The 19,592-nt window shown below is 35.8% G+C and overlaps 1 protein-coding gene across 1 annotated transcript; it reads right to left on the bottom strand.

The window, feature by feature from the left end:
* Positions 1 to 4,798: 4,798 nt before the first annotated feature.
* Positions 4,799 to 19,155, bottom strand: LOC135157843 (aqualysin-1-like). Its single transcript, XM_064114890.1, has 9 exons — positions 19,048 to 19,155; positions 18,404 to 18,526; positions 15,893 to 16,016; positions 13,685 to 13,794; positions 12,357 to 12,495; positions 11,375 to 11,559; positions 7,100 to 7,271; positions 5,744 to 5,862; positions 4,799 to 4,869 (listed from the first exon to the last, which is right to left on the bottom strand). Exons 1-8 carry the CDS (start codon positions 19,153 to 19,155, stop codon positions 5,750 to 5,752), a joined length of 1,074 nt encoding a protein of 357 aa, XP_063970960.1. The 3' UTR covers positions 4,799 to 4,869; positions 5,744 to 5,749.
* Positions 19,156 to 19,592: the final 437 nt, after the last annotated feature.

The raw sequence follows: 19,592 nt of genomic DNA, 5'->3' as shown, positions 1-19,592 counted from the left end.
GAGGTTTTTAAAAAGAATAAACTGTATTATGGTGAAGCCAATTTAAAAGGAGGCGACGCAAGTTTCAATAGAGGTTTTAAAAAAGAATAAACTGTACTACAAATTTAAAAGGAGGCGAGGCAAGTTTCAATGGAGGTTTTTAAAAAGAATAAACTGTACTACAAATTATGAAGCCAATTTAAAAGGAGGTGAGGCAAGTTTCAATGGAGGTTTTTAAAAAGAATAAACTGTATTATGGTGAAGCCAATTTAAAAGGAGGTGAGGCAAGTTTCAATGGAGGTTTTTAAAAAGAATAAACTGTATTACAAGTTATGGTGAAGGCAATTTGAGAGGAGGTGAGGCATGTCTACAATGATTTTTTTTTAAGAATGATAAGTGTAGAATATAATTCTAATGATGAAGCAAGTTATGACATTTTAAAGTTTTGCTTAATTAAAAAAAACAGTTATATGCACATCCTGGTCTGTATGCACCTGAGGAGACTGATGACGTCATCCTCTCACTATTTCTTTTGTATTTTATTATAGGAAATATGAAATATTCTAAGTTTCTCCTTAATGTCAAGTGATACAACGATTAATTCCTCCCTGAACATGTGGAATTAGCTTTGTTTAATACTATATGGTTCAGTCAAGTAGTGGGATGATAATGATGATGAGGAACAGGGCCGGTATTCAATGCTACTCTTAAAGCCACAATTTCAAGTATATTTTACTCAGTATTTTGCAAAAGTAAAATACTTATCCATCTTTGGTATTCAATTGCATTTTTTTTTGGCTAAATATTTTGCTTAAATGTAAGTCAGCCATCTACTAGACTTAAGTCTACATATACAAAAATGATACGCACAGAAATACATTCACACATTTGGCACTATTTGGCTCAAAATTTATAACATCACAATGGGTATTAGTATTTAGTTCAATTTGGATAAGGTAAATTCTGAGATCTGATCTGCATACAAGTTTAAGCATTTTGATAAGCCAGCCAAATTGCTAAGTAAAATACTTACAAAATCAAAACTTAGAATTTAATAGGCGGCCGAGGTATTATTTTCTTCCAGAGGACATGTACAGATTTCTTGTTGACAAAGGATGACATGATGATTATTTTGCAAAACATGGCTTATTAAAAAATATATTATGTATATTCCATTTCAGTGACAATTGCATTTTTGGGGAGGGGATATTACGTATTTGGGAATGGAAAAGTTCAAAATTAATGCAAACTTAACCTATTTACGCAGGGGGGGGGGGCTCTGAGCTCTGCGATTAAAAAAAAAAGTCTTTTGCATGTTTTGAGACCAGTTTTGTGAAGCCCGGGTACTGGGTTCTGAAAATTACCAAACAATTTGTAAGTGCATATCAGACAAAAATGGCTCAAAATTGTGATATTTGTGTACCACGTCAATGGAATATGCGTTTTCAACCAAAATTCATGAATGCCTAATTGTTTTTAGTTTTGTTGAACTAAACTGATTTATTTTATGCTGTTACGAGAGTCCGAGCATCGTTGAAAAAAAAACAATGCAATACAAAGGTAAAAACACAAGAAATACATTATCGAAGAACACCACAAAGAGTTTCTAAACCAAAAATTAGATCATTTGGAGCTTTATTTAGGGAGTTAGAGGAATAGGTATAGTATACTAATTATGCACAAATGAGCATAATCAATTAATAGCAATTTGCATGAAATAAATAACTACACAATTTTGTGGATTATTAAAAGCAATTGCGATCTTTTTCTTCACTATTCATTGTTTTTAGAAACCTCATTGTAGACTTGCCTCATGCACCTCTCAAGATGGCTTCATCATTTGAATTATATTCTACACTTATCATTCTTAAAAAAAAATCATTGTAGACATGCCTCACCTCCTCTCAAATTGCCTTTACCATAACTTGTAATACAGTTTATTCTTTTTAAAAACCTCCATTAACTAATTGCCTCACCTCCTTTTAAATTGGCTTCACCAGCATAATTTGTAATACAGTTTATTCTTTTTAAAAACCTCCATTGAAACTTGCCTCACCTCCTTTTAAATTGGCTTCACCATAATTTGTAGTACAGTTTATTCTTTTTAAAAACCTCTATTGAAACTTGCGTCGCCTCCTTTTAAATTTGTAGTACAGTTTATTCTTTTTAAAAACCTCCATTGAAACTTGCCTCACCTCCTTTTAAACTGGCTTCACCATAATACAGTTTATTCTTTTTAAAAACCTCCATTGAAACTTGCCTCACCTCCTTTTAAACTGGCTTCACCATAATACAGTTTATTCTTTTTAAAAACCTCAATTGAAACTTGCCTCACCTCCTTTTAAATTGGCTTCACCATAATACAGTTTATTTTTTTAAACCTCCATTGAAACTTGCCTCACCTCCTTTTGAATTGGCTTCACCATAATTTGTAGTACAGTTTATTCTTTTTTAAAAACCTCCATTGAAACTTGCCTCACCTCCTTTTAAATTGGCTTCACCATAATTTGTAGTACAGTTTATTCTTTTTAAAAACCTCTATTGAAACTTGCGTCGCCTCCTTTTAAATTTGTAGTACAGTTTATTCTTTTTAAAAACCTCCATTGAAACTTGCCTCACCTCCTTTTAAACTGGCTTCACCATAATACAGTTTATTCTTTTTAAAAACCTCCATTGAAACTTGCCTCACCTCCTTTTAAACTGGCTTCACCATAATACAGTTTATTCTTTTTAAAAACCTCAATTGAAACTTGCCTCACCTCCTTTTAAATTGGCTTCACCATAATACAGTTTATTTTTTTAAACCTCCATTGAAACTTGCCTCACCTCCTTTTGAATTGGCTTCACCATAATTTGTAGTACAGTTTATTCTTTTTTAAAAACCTCCATTGAAACTTGCCTCACCTCCTTTTAAATTGGCTTCACCATAATTTGTAGTACAGTTTATTCTTTTTAAAAACCTCTATTGAAACTTGCGTCGCCTCCTTTTAAATTTGTAGTACAGTTTATTCTTTTTAAAAACCTCCATTGAAACTTGCCTCACCTCCTTTTAAATTGGCTTCACCATAATTTGTAGTACAGTTTATTCTTTTTAAAAACCTCCATTGAAACTTAATTGCCTCACCTCCTTTTAAATTGGCTTCACCATAATTCTTAGTATAGTTTATTTTTTTTTTAAAACCTCCATTGAAACTTGCCTCACCTCCTTTTAAATTGGCTTCACCATAATACAGTTTATTATTTTTTTAAACCTCCATTGAAACTTGTCTCACCTCCTTTTAAATTGGCTTCACCATAATATTCAGGTAAGGTATATTCATTCTTTTTTTAAAAACATCATTGTTCACTTCCCTCACCTAGATCATTTGGCTATATATATAATACCTTTTATTCTACACTATTCTTCCCTTTAAAAAAAAACCTGATTGTACTCCTGCCTCCCCTGATCTGACATTTGCCTCTCAATTAACGTACTGTACATAGTGTTATTTTATTATCTCTTTATATCGGAAACTTCGTTTTACCGAATTGCCATGCACTCTCTCCGACGCGTTTGAAGTCTTAGACAGCATGGAATACTACCAGCCGATGGTACACACACGCACACACACACACACACGTTATTTGACAACTTGTCTCTGGAGCCAAAGTTCCTCGCATATATCTGCATGAACACGCACGACCACGATCTAATGAATATTCATCGGCGAGAGTGACGTCATTTTACGAGTCTCCTTTCAAACTTGGATCATAAGTGCCTACCCACTGTGACATCCCATATGCGGCCAATTTAAAGTCTCCATGGGTATAGTGATTACCAATATTTACAACTTTTAAAAATTCATAACTTTCTTGTTGTTTGTCCAATATTGTTCAAACTTTTACCTATCAACTTGTCTGATTTTTCTTTTCCTTATAAAAACAAGTTTTTATTTGGGTTGGATTCCCCTTTAAATGGCAACGTGTGCACCGATGGGAATTAACTTCGATTTGTGTTACATATATAGGTACTTTAAGATGGTAATATGTCATGTAAGGAATACCCGTAATTCCAGGACATAAGATTTTTATCACACAAAAATAAACCAGATACTACAGTGAGTAATGCAGTTCAATTTGGATTTTATTCGCTAAAGATTCGATAATACATTTCGGTTATGGTCGATAAATGATAATGCAATGTCTTTTAACTTTAGAGGGCTAACTTGGTGATCTTGATTGAAGATAACTTCAGTGTGAAAGGCGTATTGCATCGTGAACATTCTCGTAGAAGACATTCCAATCACCTAGTATTTCTTTGTAGATGAGACCAGAATTATCCGCTTGATGGCAATGAATACCAACAGATCTTGTTATCTATAATGTTGTTACAACTCTCTCATGAAAAAAGAATCCTCACGATGCTTGCTCAACCGATATACAGTGAGAAATACATCTAGAATTCAAAGTATCGCCATGACTGATCGATGATTTGGAATATTATCAATCATTAATTATGATCCCGTTATATCTTTTAGTTGCGTTGTTTAGTAATTTCTCAAAAAGAAAATAATCAAAGGATATGGCCTTTACTGCACGATAACAGTGCTTGTTCCGGAAAAGAAAGACCCCCCCCCGTATTCTTACATGGCTTACAAAAGCCTATACACCACAGTTATACCACATTAATATCGATATGGAATTCAACCTATTGCAACATGTGCAGGAAGAAGCTTTTTGTAATAAAAGTAATTTCACGTTTATTTTTACCGTGTCATTTATTAATTTCAGGATAAGTCAAACACGCAGATGTTCATTTTCAAAGAAAATTGAACAGTTTATTATTATTTGTTATTATTTTTTTTAATGTTTCATAACTCTGCTTCGTTGCTGCTTGGAGCGGGCCGCCACCTGAAAAAAAAAAACACATGGACACACAGTTCTAAACTTTAAATCATATAGGCCGACGTGTACGCATCGGTTAAAACATGAATTCCAATTATGGGATCATGGGTTGGAACTTCATAAATGAATGAACAGAGAATGAACATCATTAGGCAAGACATCAATCTCTACTTGACCACTCTCCAACCAGGTTTTTTTTAGAAGGCCTATACAATACATTTGGAAACAAATGAAGTGCATTAGTCTAAATCATATAGGCCGACTTGTACACATCGGTTAAAACATGAATTCCAATTATGGGATCATAGGTTGGAACTTCATAATGAATGAACAGAGAATGAACATCATTAGGCAAGACATCAATCTCTACTTGACCACTCTCCAACCAGGTTTTTTTAGAAGGCCTATACAATACATTTGGAAACAAATGAAGTGCATTAGTCTAAATCATATAGGCCGACGTGTACGCATCGGTTAAAACATGAATTCCAATTATGGGACTTGGGTTGGAACTTCATAATGAATGAACAGAGAATGAACATCATTAGGCAAGATATCAATCTCTACTTGACCACTCTCCAACCAGGTTTTTTTTAGAAGGCCTATACAATACATTTGGAAAGAAATGAAGTGCATTAGTCTACTTCAGCTGGACAGCTATTAAAAAAAAATCCCCCACCCTAGTCATGCCAGTGAATAGCACGAATGTCCCTTGAAGAATATTAAGGTATGTTTAACCATGGACCTATAATAGGTCCATGGTTTAACGTGGTCACTCTCTAGCCAGGGGCTATGGATTAGTGTAGCCTGAAAAAAAGGAGGCCTATGCCTTGTAACTTGCTTGAATGTTCCCAAAAGTTTTAGAGGGAGTTATACTCACCACTCATTATCCGACGTAGAGAAGTTTATTAGGGCTATTAGTTCCTACATCACTAATCTTACCGGAAGAAGCATCAGCAAGCATATCAGAAGTGCTTTTGCCGAAAAGTGCAATGCCACCTATAAATTTTGAGTGGAGAAAAGACAATGAATAAATCATGAATGAATCATCCAAATATAAATATATTTTCTAACTGCTGGTCGAACACAGAATACAGTAAGCATTTGTAATTTAGGTGCCTACCGAAGATTATTCTTATCATTGTTACCGTAAATTGATGTTGTAATTATTCATATTGCCAGAAGTATAGAAGTAGTAGTAGTAGTAGCAGTAGTAGTAGTAGTAGTAGTAGTAGTAGTAGTAGTAGTAGTGTTAGTAGTAGTAGTAGTAGTAGTAGTAGTACTACTACTACTACTACTACTACTTCTTCTTCTACTACTACTACTACTACTACTACTACTACTACTCCTACTACTGCTGCTGCTGCTACTAGTCGTATCAGTATTTATCACTACTCTCGTACTGTAAAGTCATTTCCCAAATAGTAAGACCTATTTGGAAAATTTGAAAAAGCCTTCACAAAAGTAATGTCATTGTCAAAATAGTATATCATGTAATGTCAATCATGCAATATTCTAAAACTAGTTCCAAACCCCCTAATCACCTGAAACTCAACCAATCAAAAAAGGAAAATGTTTGATACATTTAGCAGCTTAATAACACTAATACTGCGCGCTGATTGGTAATTGAGACCACACACCCACCCAAATCCTAACGGTGGCTCTCCAAGGTCACACTCACCACGTGGTAATCTCTTCAAATTACCCATGAGTTTTGTTTTGTAAACATTATTCAGCCAGTCAGAACTCTGGATTTTATGCTACTCAAAAATTTAAGAAATCTCGTTTTGTATCTTGATAGAAAAGGCTTGCTTCTGACCCATCTAAAAAGTGCCAAATACCAAGATACTGTAAGAAAGTACAGAGTATGACCTTTCTGTTGATATGAATAGTACTTGTGCCCAAAACAAAAAGTTTTGCACAATTTTCAAGAGAAAACAGGGGAAGAACATTCTGTTTAAGCTATTTTTCGACCTGAAATTCACTTATTTATCAAAATATTTTATTCAAAAGAAATAACCAATATAAGAGTGTGACATTTACTCTTTCTTTTGGGCAAGAATAAACCATTTTCCTGAAGGTATAATTTTTGAGAAAGAAAGCCTCACAGTTTACGAGAATTTGCAGGGAGCTGAATTTATCCACGATAGGATTTTGATAAATCTTGCTCCATTTGCTCATCAGCTAGCATCGGGACCTGCAGTCTGACTGTAATGGAAAAAAACGTGGGGCTTACCAGCAACATGAGGACAGGCCATCGAAGTTCCACTGATGGTTTTGGTTGCTGAATTAGACGTATACCAAGTAGACGTGATAGAAGTACCTGGAGCAAAGATGTCTAGGCAGCTACCGTAGTTGGAAAATGATGAGCGGTTGTCGCTACTATCTGTAGCTCCAACTGTGATTGCCTGAAATTTTGAATTACCAAAAAATTTCACTTGAATTAAAAACGAAGATGGCAATATACATGCCATGTATACTAAGGCACAAAGCATCTAGAAACAATTAAATTGTGCACAATGGAAAAGTGTGCTACGCTTCGACTTCTTTTAACCCGAAACAAGAGCGAGCCATCAATAAAGTGAAACTTTCCTCTTTTCTAACATTTGCCTGTTAACAGCTTGATAATTCAGAGTAATAATTTTGCTAACGTTAACTCGTTTTATATATATATATATATATATATATATATATATATATATATATATATATATATATATATATATATATATAAACCCCTCAAAAAAGTTTGGAAATCTGTGTTTGGCCATTAATTTCTCCAAACTCCCAATTCTACACAATGCATATTTGATATTATTCAAAAGATCATTTAATTTTCTTTAAAATGATACCATACTTGTTATGATCATGTCATCACGAAAAGAGCAGGATTCAAAAGTTTTGGATGAGGTCTAAATTGAAAAGCTGCAAAAACGAGCAGAAATAGTCATGAAGGGTCAATACAGAACATCATACATGATTCCTTTGTGTCAAAAGAGATGGAAATCGATTCAAATCAAGCCCCTGCTTCTGTAATGATGGTTCTGTGAGATATCATGGTTTGAGTCGTGGTTTGAAATACACATGCATGTTTGTTTGTTTGTTATGTGTTTGCTTGTGAAGAGGTGTGTTTGATTCCATGTTAATGTTGATGTTAAGGTGCATGAAAACAATCAAAACAAACCGGTGAGAAACTCACTCATCACCACGGAAAAAAGAAGTTACTTTCAATTTTGTGTCATTCTGCAACTTTTGAAATTTGGCCTTGCCCCACATTTCAAGACACTGCACCTCCATGTGAACCATAATCATATCATGTGGGATATCATTTTAAAGAAAATTAAATGACCTCTTCAATTATATTAATTACACATTGATATTCTTAACAAGTGGAATGCCTCTGGTGGTCTCACCTGCATCACGCGATTCAATATAGCAGCAGTGCTGATTTTGAAAACTACTATAACTCGCACAAGATGTTCAGTGATACTTGGTTACTCTTATTTCCACGTTTTATGAACTAGACCAATACACTTACAGTGATATGATGGTAATTCAACAAATACCCCCAACGTGGCCAAAGTTCATTGACATTACATGACCTTTGACCTTGATCATGTGACCTGAAACTCACACAGGATGTTCAGAGATACTTGATTACTCTTATGTCCAAGTTTCACGAGTCAGATCCATAAACTTTCAAAGTTATGATGGTAATTCAACAGATACCCCCATTATGGCCAAAGTTCATTGACCTTTGACCTTGGTCATGTGACCTAAAATGCACACAGGATGTTCAGTGATACTTGATTACTCTTATATCCAAGTTGTATGAACTAGACCAACACACTTTCAAAGTTATGATGGTAATTCAACAAATAGCCCCAATTTGGCCAAAGTTCATTGACCCTAAATGACCTTTGACCTTGATCATGTGACCTGAAACGTGCACAGGACGTTCAGTAATACTTGATTACTATTATTTCCAAGTTTCATCAATCAGATTCATAAACTTTCAAAGTTATGATGGTAATTCAACAGATATCCCCAATTTGGCCAAAGTTCATTGACCCTAAATGACCTTTGACCTTAGTCATGTGCCGTGAAACTCATGCAGGATGTTCAGTGATAGTTGATTAAACTTATGTATAAGTTTCATGAACTAGGACCATATATTTTTTAAGTTATGATGACATTTCAAAAACTTAACCTTAGGTTAAGATTTTGATGTTGATTCCCCCAACATGGTCTAAGTTCATTGACCCTAAATGACCTTTGACCTTGGTCATGTGACATGAAACTCAGGCAGGATGTTTAGTAATACTTGATTAACCTTATAGCCAAGTTTCATGAACTAGGTCTATATACTTTCTAAGTTATGCTGTCATTTCAAAAACTTAATCTCAGGTTAAGATTTGGTGTTGACGCCGCCGCCGCCGTCGGAAAAGCGGCGCCTATAGTCTCACTCTGCTATATGCAGGTGAGACAAAAACCGATGAGGAATTATTGATCAAAATCAAAAGAAACCGCTGAGAAACTCACTCATCACCACGGAAAAAAGGACAGTGACTTTGAATATTGTGTAATTTTGCAACTTTTGAATTTTGACCTTGCCCCCACATAGGCACTGCACCTCCATGTAAAACATAATCATATCATGTAGCGTATCATTTTAAAGAAAATTAAATGTTCTATTCATTGATATTAATTACAAATTGATATTTACTAAAACCGAGGATGGATATCGATCATAGTCAAATTTCCAAACTTTTTTTGAGGAGTTTATATATATATATATATATATATATATATATATATACAGAGAGAGAGAGAGAGAGAGAGAGAGAGAGAAAGAGAGAGAAAGAGAGAGAAACAAGGTTGAAACTTTCATGCTTTAATCCAACAAAATTTATTGAAGTCCACAAATTTTCGACGAGTACATACCGTCTTTATCAAGTGAATGACAAAAGTACCGCGTTTCCAGGTACAATTGCCTTGTGTAACTAGGCGTATTGTCATGGAGACGCATTAGGCTCAAAAACATAAATCATAATAAATAATAAAACATCATTTCTACGTCACAATATATAATGTTAATCAAAATAGGCGAAGCGTATCCAAATAAAAAATCAAGCGGCGCACTACTAGCGACTTTGGGACATCATTTATGAACAAGACGTCATAATGTATGACGTCATTTCTTGTATTGTGACGTAGTAGCAATAACAAATCAGAAATGAATATTAGTGATCAAGAAAACCAATCAAGTTTATGTGTTTAAAAAAAAAGGTGTATTTAGTGAGCCATGACATATTAATGTTCATGCCAGGTTTTCTGTAACTTTCCGTTTTGATTATCATTTTCATTTCGAAAATGTGTCTTCCCTCGAAAGACACAAGTCCGTGTTTGATTATACAACAACGCAGATCGCTTATTGTATGCCCCGCTTGATTGAAATGCTCTGCTTCTGGGTGATTCAAATTACGAGTGGTGCTATATTCTTGTGGTTGTTAAACCTCTCCCTAAACCTGAAAGTTTATCCTATGTATATATGCTCTTGGGGCATTTGGAGCACTTTATGGCATATACAGCATTTGTTACGTCACAGTAACATGCGGGGGGCGTTATCACACATTTGTCTGATATTCTGATCAAGAATTATGTGCTTGCAAATTTGACATCTTGCCTTTCCGCATTTTTTGCCCAAGTATTTTAAGTGTGTACCTGTTAACAGGGGTATTCAATCCAACAGAATGTTTTCAAGGGAAAAGGAGAAAGGTGAAAGACCGAACAATATCGGACAAACAATGAGAGTTTTGAGTTGTTAAAAGTTGTAAAAAATTGGGAATCGCTATAGACCTACCCATGGGGACTTCAAATTGGCTTCAGACTTTTAAACTTGTGATATCATAATGTCAGAAGGTAAGGACTACGCTTCCTTTTTCTCCAACACATAAAATGACTAAAATGTAATTAAAAAATTGTTTTAATTCAAATTATTTTTATTATTTATATTTATTACTATATAAAACAAAATGCTACCCTGGTTATATGTTGATTACTGCCCCCAGAGATTAAGTAAAATCACAGTTCTCTGATAATTAAGTACATGATTCCTACCACATGTCATGGTTTACTTACACAGTTGCCAACTCCAAATGGACATAGTCTTATGGATCCATATTTTAAAACAGCCATAACTTTGTTATTGCCTGCCTGATTTCATCCCAAATTTCATGATTTTGATTATTTTTTTACCCCTCTCAAAAATCCAATGACAATGGTTGGATTGCCTTTTAAATGGAATGAGGAGTGCATAGGTGCAGAAATTAGCACCCTTTCCAGAATTTGTTTCCGACCACAATCATTCCAGCTAGCAATGAAAATAACTGGAGGTTTCTGATTTCTACATGGGGGTACACTCGTAGGAAAAAAAATAAGAACATTGCAAGGGTCATACGCTTGTATTCCATGTTCACTCCTAGGTCTTGGATTGGTTGGTTGAACTTACCGTCGAAGCACGTGCAGGAGAAGAGAGGCAGGCATTGCTATCATCATTACCAGCAGCCACGGCGGTTGGAACCCCTGAAGAAATAAGTTGCTCGACAGCAGTGTCTAAAGCTGTTGAGATCCCTCCTCCCAGTGACATTGAAGCAACGTCCTTGCTTCCGCTATTGGCCTTTACATAATCCACCCCTGGGTGACAAAAACGTTTCTAACGCTTAACATTCGTGTCAAACTAAGAAGTTATTTGCAGGGGGGGGGGGGAGACTGAACTCAATATTACATTCATTTGCTCTGATACACAAACTAATTTGAACACACCCTCAAATAGCATTACCAAAGCCTAACTTTGTCAAGACATTAGGCAAGATTGTATTGTTATGTTATACCGAGGTTTTTACCTGACTGCTAAGAAAGCATGAATGCCTGTGAGCAAGCAGCCAGAGGACCGACGGCTTAAGGTCCTCTCCGAGGGACCTGGTAATGAGGATAAATGCCTTACCAAAGGGCACTAGCGCACCACGTGGGAATCGAACTCGGGTCACCGGAATACGAAACCCCCGCTCTACCGACTGAGCTATCGCGCCTCATCAAATTATACATGTAGAAGACTTTTTTTATTGATTAAAAGGTACGAATTCATTTAGCAAAGCTAGAACTTGATACTTTGATGACGACTCTTGCCAAACGCAATTTAAAATGTTGTGTAATCATGAAGCTCCCTGATGTGGTCATACACCCTTAAAATGTTAGGCAACATACTGTCTACTGTGATGGGTAATGTATGTTGGAAATATATATATATATATATATATAGTCTGGGCAATTTTTATCGAAATGAGCAACTTAACTGTGCATGTATTAGTTGTATGATATGTCTTGGATTGAGATGTATTGGATTAAACAAATTAAGGTATTGTATTGGTGTATTACTATCACATCATAAATCTTTGTCGTCACCACTTTGCATGTAATTCAGGATAGCTTACCTGAGATAACACCGGTATTGGAGCCCGATCCAAAACAGTTTAAGACTTTGACTCCCTTGATGGTTACACCCGTCGCGACACCATAGGTATTGGAGCCAACTGTCCCAGCGCAGTGGGTTCCATGTCCGTTACAATCCGACTGTAAAATCAAGAAAATAAAAAGCCCTTTTTACACACTACGAAAAACAGTATTTGCTGATAGGGTGTTCCATCCCACGAGTGGTAAATAAATAAATAAAAAAAAGAAAGAAAGAAATATGAAATAAATTTGATTTCTTGCGGTAAACTATTAAAGAAAAGAAACGTGGGGACATGACATCATCGGTCCACCTATTTTCTATCCATTTCGGCACGCATTATGAAATTGAAAATCCGAAAACTTCATATATTGGTATCAGTTTTTAAAGAAATTTTCAGCATTTTCACTGGGAATTGTACTTTACATATTCAAATACATGTAACATTGTTTTAGTTTCTTGAAGGAACTAAATCTTGGATATGAAGTCTGTGTAAACCCTTATTAAAGCGAAACAATTTCAAAATTATTCGTTTATGGTTGATTCGTGTGACTACATATTGCCTTTGTTCTTTCGTCAATTACAAACGGTTATTCACGTTCGAAACTTGGAACACAGTTTTTTTTACTGCCATTAATTTTGTGTAAAATTCGGGCTATTAGATAGGCACTTGACAAAAACGGTAATATCTAACAAGTATTAAAAAATAATCTGATGCAAATAACAATGTTTTGACCAAATTATTGTTATGAAACATAACACATAAAAACATAAAACACATGTTATCTAAAAGGGTTTGCGATCTAAAAGTAACCAAATTCATTCTACTCGTCTTATTCTGAATTGTTAACATCTATATTTATTATAATTCAACATGTATACATAAAATACAATGACAGCAAATTATATACATGTAGTTTAAAGGAAAATCCTCGCTTGGCAATAAAATGCTTTGGTGTTAAAAGCAAGGAGAACAAAATCCTCTTGAACATTAAGTATAGACATTAGGGAGTATTCGCTCGTCGACGTACAGAGGATTTTAGAACAGTGAAAATGTATTAACAAATCCCCTTCATGAAAAAGAACAAAGGAGAGGCTATTGCCGATTTTTTTTAAATCAAATCAGCGTTTCTTGCTATTCATATTTGAAATTTTCCAGGTAGTGCAGGACAAATTTGCCGTTCCGGATCACCAATTTTCGACAAAGACCCCAGGTGTTCGTTGTCATTTGACGGGCAGTTACACCTCTTCTCGAATTCCGGTATGTCGCTAAGCAAAGACTCCCTATCATTGGATGACTGTAGTACTTACACTTTGACCACCTGCGTAGTTTACCACTTGGTCAGCACGACCACCAAAGTTATTGTGGGTATCCAAGACGCCGGTATCGATTACCCACACAGTATATCCGCTTCCGGTGCCTGTGGTTGAGAGAGAAAAATAATATCAAATACATTCATCATCATCATCATCATCAATGTAATCACGGCGATCGATATTGTCGTGATTGTGACCAAAATTGGGATAACGGTAATCTAAAGGGCGGGGGGGGGGCAAGACGATGTAAAAATGGTACCGCTTGTTTACTCTTTTTTTTTTCTTCCTTCATGGTTCATGATCTTTTCCAGTTCTAATGATCATCCAAAATGTATCTTCTATTATCAAATCTTTTCTCTACCTTACTGGAGCCACCTATTTGTATATCTGTATAAGTTTCATTATCATGTACGATGAAAAATAGAGAACAATCCTGATGGCCATGGGTGGAGCTTTAATCAAGGTTCCCAAGAGCGATGTTCCTTCTACTGGTGAAGCCGAAAAGTGACTGACCGGAATCGTATCCGGCTCCCCAGCTTTTGTTTCAATACGCTTAGGTCCAGCTGGGTCACATTGGCTTATGTCATGTCTTTGTCGGTCTGTGGTATATCCGACAGTCAATACAAGTTTCAAAAGAGCCACGAACTTGTCTCTGTGGTCTATTTTTATATTATACCCTTAAGATGTTGGGCAACATATTGTCCACATAACAATTGGTTAAAAAATATATCCAACTCTGGGTAGTTTTCAACCAATACCGTGTTGTAGTTTTCACCCAAAGCACACATTATTAGTTTAAAACTGCCCAGATTTGGATAATTAAGTTTTAACGAATTTTTGTGTGGACGGTGTGTTACCCAACATTTTCAAGAGTGTATCATTAGTTCATAATCATATTAGTGTAGAGTACCATCATGGAAATATGTCTGTGTTACTAAAGTCTATGGGAGACAAATTAATATGGTAATACCGGGATCATTGTTGCTTGTAATATTTTACATCGTCTGGAACACGGAAACGTGCTACAACTTTGATTTGATTTATTTTATTTTATTTGATTTATTTAAAAGACAAGTCCACCCCAACAATCACTTGATTTGAATAAAAAGAGAAAAATTCAACAAACATAACACTGAAAAATTCATCAAAGTCGGATGTAAAATAAGAAAGTTATGACATTTTAAAGTTTCCTTCATTGCACAAAACAGTTAGATGCACATCTCGGTAAGTATGCAAATGAGGGAACTGATGACATCACTCACTCATTATTTCTTTGGTATTTTATTATATGAAATATGAAATATTTTTATTTTCTCGTCATTGTCATGTGAAATGAAGTTTCATTCCTCCCTGAACACGTTGAATTCCATTATTTTAACATTTTGTGGTTCAGGCAAGGAGGTCCTAATCGTCAAATTTGTAAAAATTGAAATATTGCATAATTCAAACAATAAAAAACAAAAGAAATAGTGAGTAAATGACATCATCGACTCTCTCATTTGGATGTAACTGGCTCGTTCACATAACTATTTTGGTAAAAATAAGCGAAAACTTTGAAATGTCATAACTTTCTTATATTACATCCGATTTTGATGAGATTTTCAGCATTGTGCATGTCTGATTTTCTCTATTGATTCAAATCAACATTTTGCTGAGGTGGACTTGACCTTTAACTTAATCCTGGTGTATTAACGCACTCTTGAGATTTTCCCATGGACCAGCAAGAGCAAAGACACGGAGTACATACCCTACTCCACGAATAGTGTTTGGTTTTAACGTGCATAAGTTGTGACTCTCCTATACACTGGACCAACGTTTACGTCTTTTCCGATGGAAGAAGTGTTTTCTAGCTGCATTCACAGTCATGCACTTAACACGGCTCAATCTCCAAATTATGCATTATACTCAAAAGTGAGATACTGTGAAACAATTTTTCTTCTCTTTAATTCCTATAGCAGGGACTTATTTTTTTCATATCATTTGCAACTGTTTTATACCAAATTGACATATAGTAATTCAGTGATTTTACGAACCGTTACAAACCTCGGCTGGTCTCCAAAGCACGATTTTGAGATAATTGTGTTCAAAGTTTGGATGTAATTTCAGACACTCGTAGCAAAAAAAAAACAATTTCAGAATGCTGAAAAAGAAATATACGAATTCAAAAACAAATTCAAAGAACGAACGAAAGAAATATATTACCCCTTGGACTATAGTCATTGTCAAGAGCGAGATTCCTTTGGTCGATACGGTCTAGACCCCAGGTGACCTGAGTACGATAGACGCCGTCCTGTTCAACGTACTCAACGGCGCGAAGTCTACGAACCTGTGTCAAAGATATTCGAGGTGGAAAACGGAGATAAATATTGCATGATATCGTATATTCAAGATAAGCTGACCAATCTCGGGCAATCAAGCGTGAATTGATCCCATATACATGTAACTAACTTGTTTAAGATACCATACTCATTGGGACTCATTCCCTCTTTACATGATGATGTCATACCGATTGTTTCTTCGCGATGCAGTTCTCAGTTCCTAGTATTAGCACTATGATCTCAGATTCTTTCACTCCTCTATTTTCCTTTAATTTCTGTCCTTCCTAAAGTGTTCGTCCGAATGAACTTTCATAGTAACTCAATAAGTGTTTGTTAAGGCGAAATCGGAATATAAAGTAATATAATTCTTCCCTATATTCCTCCTTTCCTCAAATTCAAGCTTAATACGTTGTCCTACAAGTGACAATTCTTAATTGGAAGTCCTACATTGCTTAGACTATAATCTACACGGAGGCTACACAGCTTTTGCCTAAGTTGCCTTTACTCTGATGGCGTTATGCGAAACGTATAAACGACAAAGGCAAAAGCTGCAGCGTTCGCCTCGATTAAAGGTTATACGTTGCTGCACAGTATTCAGTTTGTATCAGTGATAAATAACGGTAACAAATTTAAGCCCATTTCCTTGAACTACAACAGGTACCCTACAACTCCCCAAACAATTCCACTGGCGTGACTGGGAATAAAATCAAGAGCGGCGGATGGATTCATCACCCAAAGAATTTCATTCCCAATCACATGGATCTGGTAGAGAATAAAGTGTGTATACGGTGTGTTATATATAAGAATTGTAAGAGCAATTTAGTTATTTCCTCTTTAAGGATATTCATAGCATATAATGATTAAGAATATTCCAGAATGTCTCAGTAAGGCTTTGCTAGGTATGTATGCCTATTATAATGAGGTAGAATAATCTTTGTTATTTCTGGAGTGTCCAAAGACAAAGACATAAGAGCCTGCCTGCAGTGAAAAGGACAATATGATCAGCTATATTGTTTGCATTGTTAAAGTCACTGAGGTCATTCAAGAGTCTTGTAGAAGTGGACTATTCTGGAAAGAAGAATAACGCTCTTTTTAAAGACAATACTAGAAGCTTCCAGAATAGTAGAAATTTATATAATTATAAGCTGGCAGTTTCTTAAAGGACATCATCACATCAGATCAGAACTCAGAGTTTTACACCAGACTTTATGTCAGAGCATAGTTTATATCCAACTGGAATACAACATTTATCTTCTGTGGAATTATTTGCATACCGTCAGTGAACTGTTTGCAGTTGCTTTGAGAGAGGAATCATCAGTTCTCGAGATCATCAAGCTGTTTTAATGAACGCTTTTTAACCCATGAATTGCTAAAATTGACTGTTTGTCATTATCAATATCGTCTCCACAGACATTTCAACTCGTTACAGTGACTCTTGTTATTCATCTAGCTTCAACATCAATTTCATCATCCTCATCATTGTGAACTTTGATTTAAGGAATCTTCGCCAACCAACTTGGATTTTATCTGGATTTTATACAGGACTATCATAACCTTGGATTTCACATCTAACTCTTCAAGACATGAAGGATTTTTTTAAATGATCTATTTCCTGTAATAAAAGAAATGGAAATCAAATTAAAAACTAAATTTTCGTAATACTATATTACCTTATAATGAAATGAGAAAAATAACGCCACCTTTAGGTCGTTTTTGCAGCACCCCCCCCCCCCCCCTCCGAAATATATCCCGGCACCAACCCCTGGATGGTGTGAATCGTAAGGGGGGGGGATGAGGCTTTAGTCTGCCCCGTTTGCCCCAAATTTGTGAACAATTAGTACGTTTTAACGAGCAATGCCTCCTCGTCTGCTTTGAAAGTCGAGATGCGGTATGACGTTTAAGCGGAGGCTTTCTCCTGCTTGCTCGATTATTTAAGGGGGAAGTTTGGCAATTATTTTGGTGAGGGATGATCATTTTTTAATTGAAGTCGTAAAAAGAGGACATTGTATACTCTCTCAGCTTAAGGCATTGCTTAATGACACGTAAGGAAACTTTAGAGCCTTGCCAATTTGGTATATAATGGTAAAGGTAGACCAACAAAAAATGAACTACACATGCGGGTGTTTCACGAATAATAAAATGTGATTTACAATCACATATAGATGCCGAGATACATAGTATGTAACATGCAATCCTATTCAGTAATACCGCGGTAGCATGGGTCATCGTACTATGATTTGACCAATGCGGTGATGTCTTTTGTACAGCACGCAACAGAGAATTTAAGTGTGATTCAAACTCACACTTAATAGTTGTGAAACAACCCCCCCCCCCCGTTAAGTTAAGTTAATGAAATGAAAAAAAAGATGGACATTGTAATAGACAAATAACTCACAATGTCGAGGACCTCATCGGACAGCTCGGCAGCGAAGCCGTGTAGGACGTTTCTGAAAAGGTTACCAACTTTTCCACCAGAGAGACGAACGGTAGAAGCAATTTCATCGATGTTGAAATCGTCCTGTAATAAAGTAGTTTGTTAAAAGTTGGAATTGATTCTTGTGTTAACTGTAGTCCACTGCCCTGTGAAGCAAGGGTGCTGAACCACCCAAAAATTCTCTTTGCACCCCTGCACATCCAGAAGGAAATTAGGTCGATATGCTATAATGTAGAATTTTCACGCAAAGCAACATCATTTGGGAGCGAAACCAGATTTTTATAAAATCAAAAACACTTTTTGATAGTAAAGTTAATTTGACCAAAATTGTCATCATTTAGAAGTAAAAACTTGTCTATTTTCGTTGTCAAATTATAAACAAACCAGAGCCCTCTTCAAAAATCGTTCCGAGGTTCATGCTGTGATCCTTCAAATTGAAAGTAGAACTAATTTTTGTCATCAGGAGCAGAAGAGTTAAAGGGGACAGTTGAGTTTAAATGCATCAATATAATTCAATCCGAAACCCAAAATGTTTTCGATTACAACGCTCAATGGGTCTCTGATTATTACCCATTATAACTGGCTACGGAAAACGTTATACTTACGCGGAGCTTGATGATGTACTTTCCTGGGATGGGCTCAGAGTTCTCGAGCAGAGGGGCCAACTCGGCCGTGGCAGCAGCCACAAACATGAGGGCTAGGAAGACATGCATCGTGTCTGTAACAAACACAAATTTTAGCGTTTCTCTTTAGTGAACCAAGAATAGAGACAAATTTGATATGATATGACGCAAAATGGTAATACAGATGCCTATCAAGTGATTGGATAGATTCCATCATAAATAACTTTCTAGCTATGCGCATGAATGGCATAGAGTGGTCAGAGAGCCAAAGTCTACCTATTGTGCTGGTAAATAGGGAGTTTTCGCCCCTAAAAAGCACGACGGATTTAAGAACGTAGAAAATGTATTGTCAGGTGCCCCTCATGCCAATGCACAACCACGAAGTCTTTGTCGAAAATTGGTAAATCAAAACAGCAGTATCGTCCTATTCAAAATAAATATTTGCCTTTTTTTCGTCAGCTCCGAAAGTCTTAAGACGAAACTGCTGTCCAGGTTCCCCAATTTTCGACAAAAGTCTCTAAGCTTGT

Source organism: Lytechinus pictus, unplaced genomic scaffold, assembly GCF_037042905.1.
Source record: "Lytechinus pictus isolate F3 Inbred unplaced genomic scaffold, Lp3.0 scaffold_20, whole genome shotgun sequence".
NCBI classification, from domain to species: Eukaryota; Metazoa; Echinodermata; class Echinoidea; order Temnopleuroida; family Toxopneustidae; genus Lytechinus; species Lytechinus pictus.
Note: the sequence above shows the minus strand (reverse complement) of the source record. Positions and strands in the feature narration are given on the sequence as shown.

What these genes read in the sequence shown, in the direction of transcription:
- LOC135157843 (XM_064114890.1), bottom strand. Translation starts at nt 19,155, where the DNA reads ATGCATGTCTTCCTAGCCCTCATGTTTGTGGCTGCTGCCACGGCCGAG. An exon ending in CAATACCGGTGTTATCTCAG is followed by an intron (nt 11,560 to 12,356) that starts GTAAGCTATCCT and finishes TTTGTCACCCAG; the next exon opens with GGGTGGATTATGTAAAGGCC. An exon ending in GGCCTGTCCTCATGTTGCTG is followed by an intron (nt 5,863 to 7,099) that starts GTAAGCCCCACG and finishes CAAAATTTATAG; the next exon opens with GTGGCATTGCACTTTTCGGC.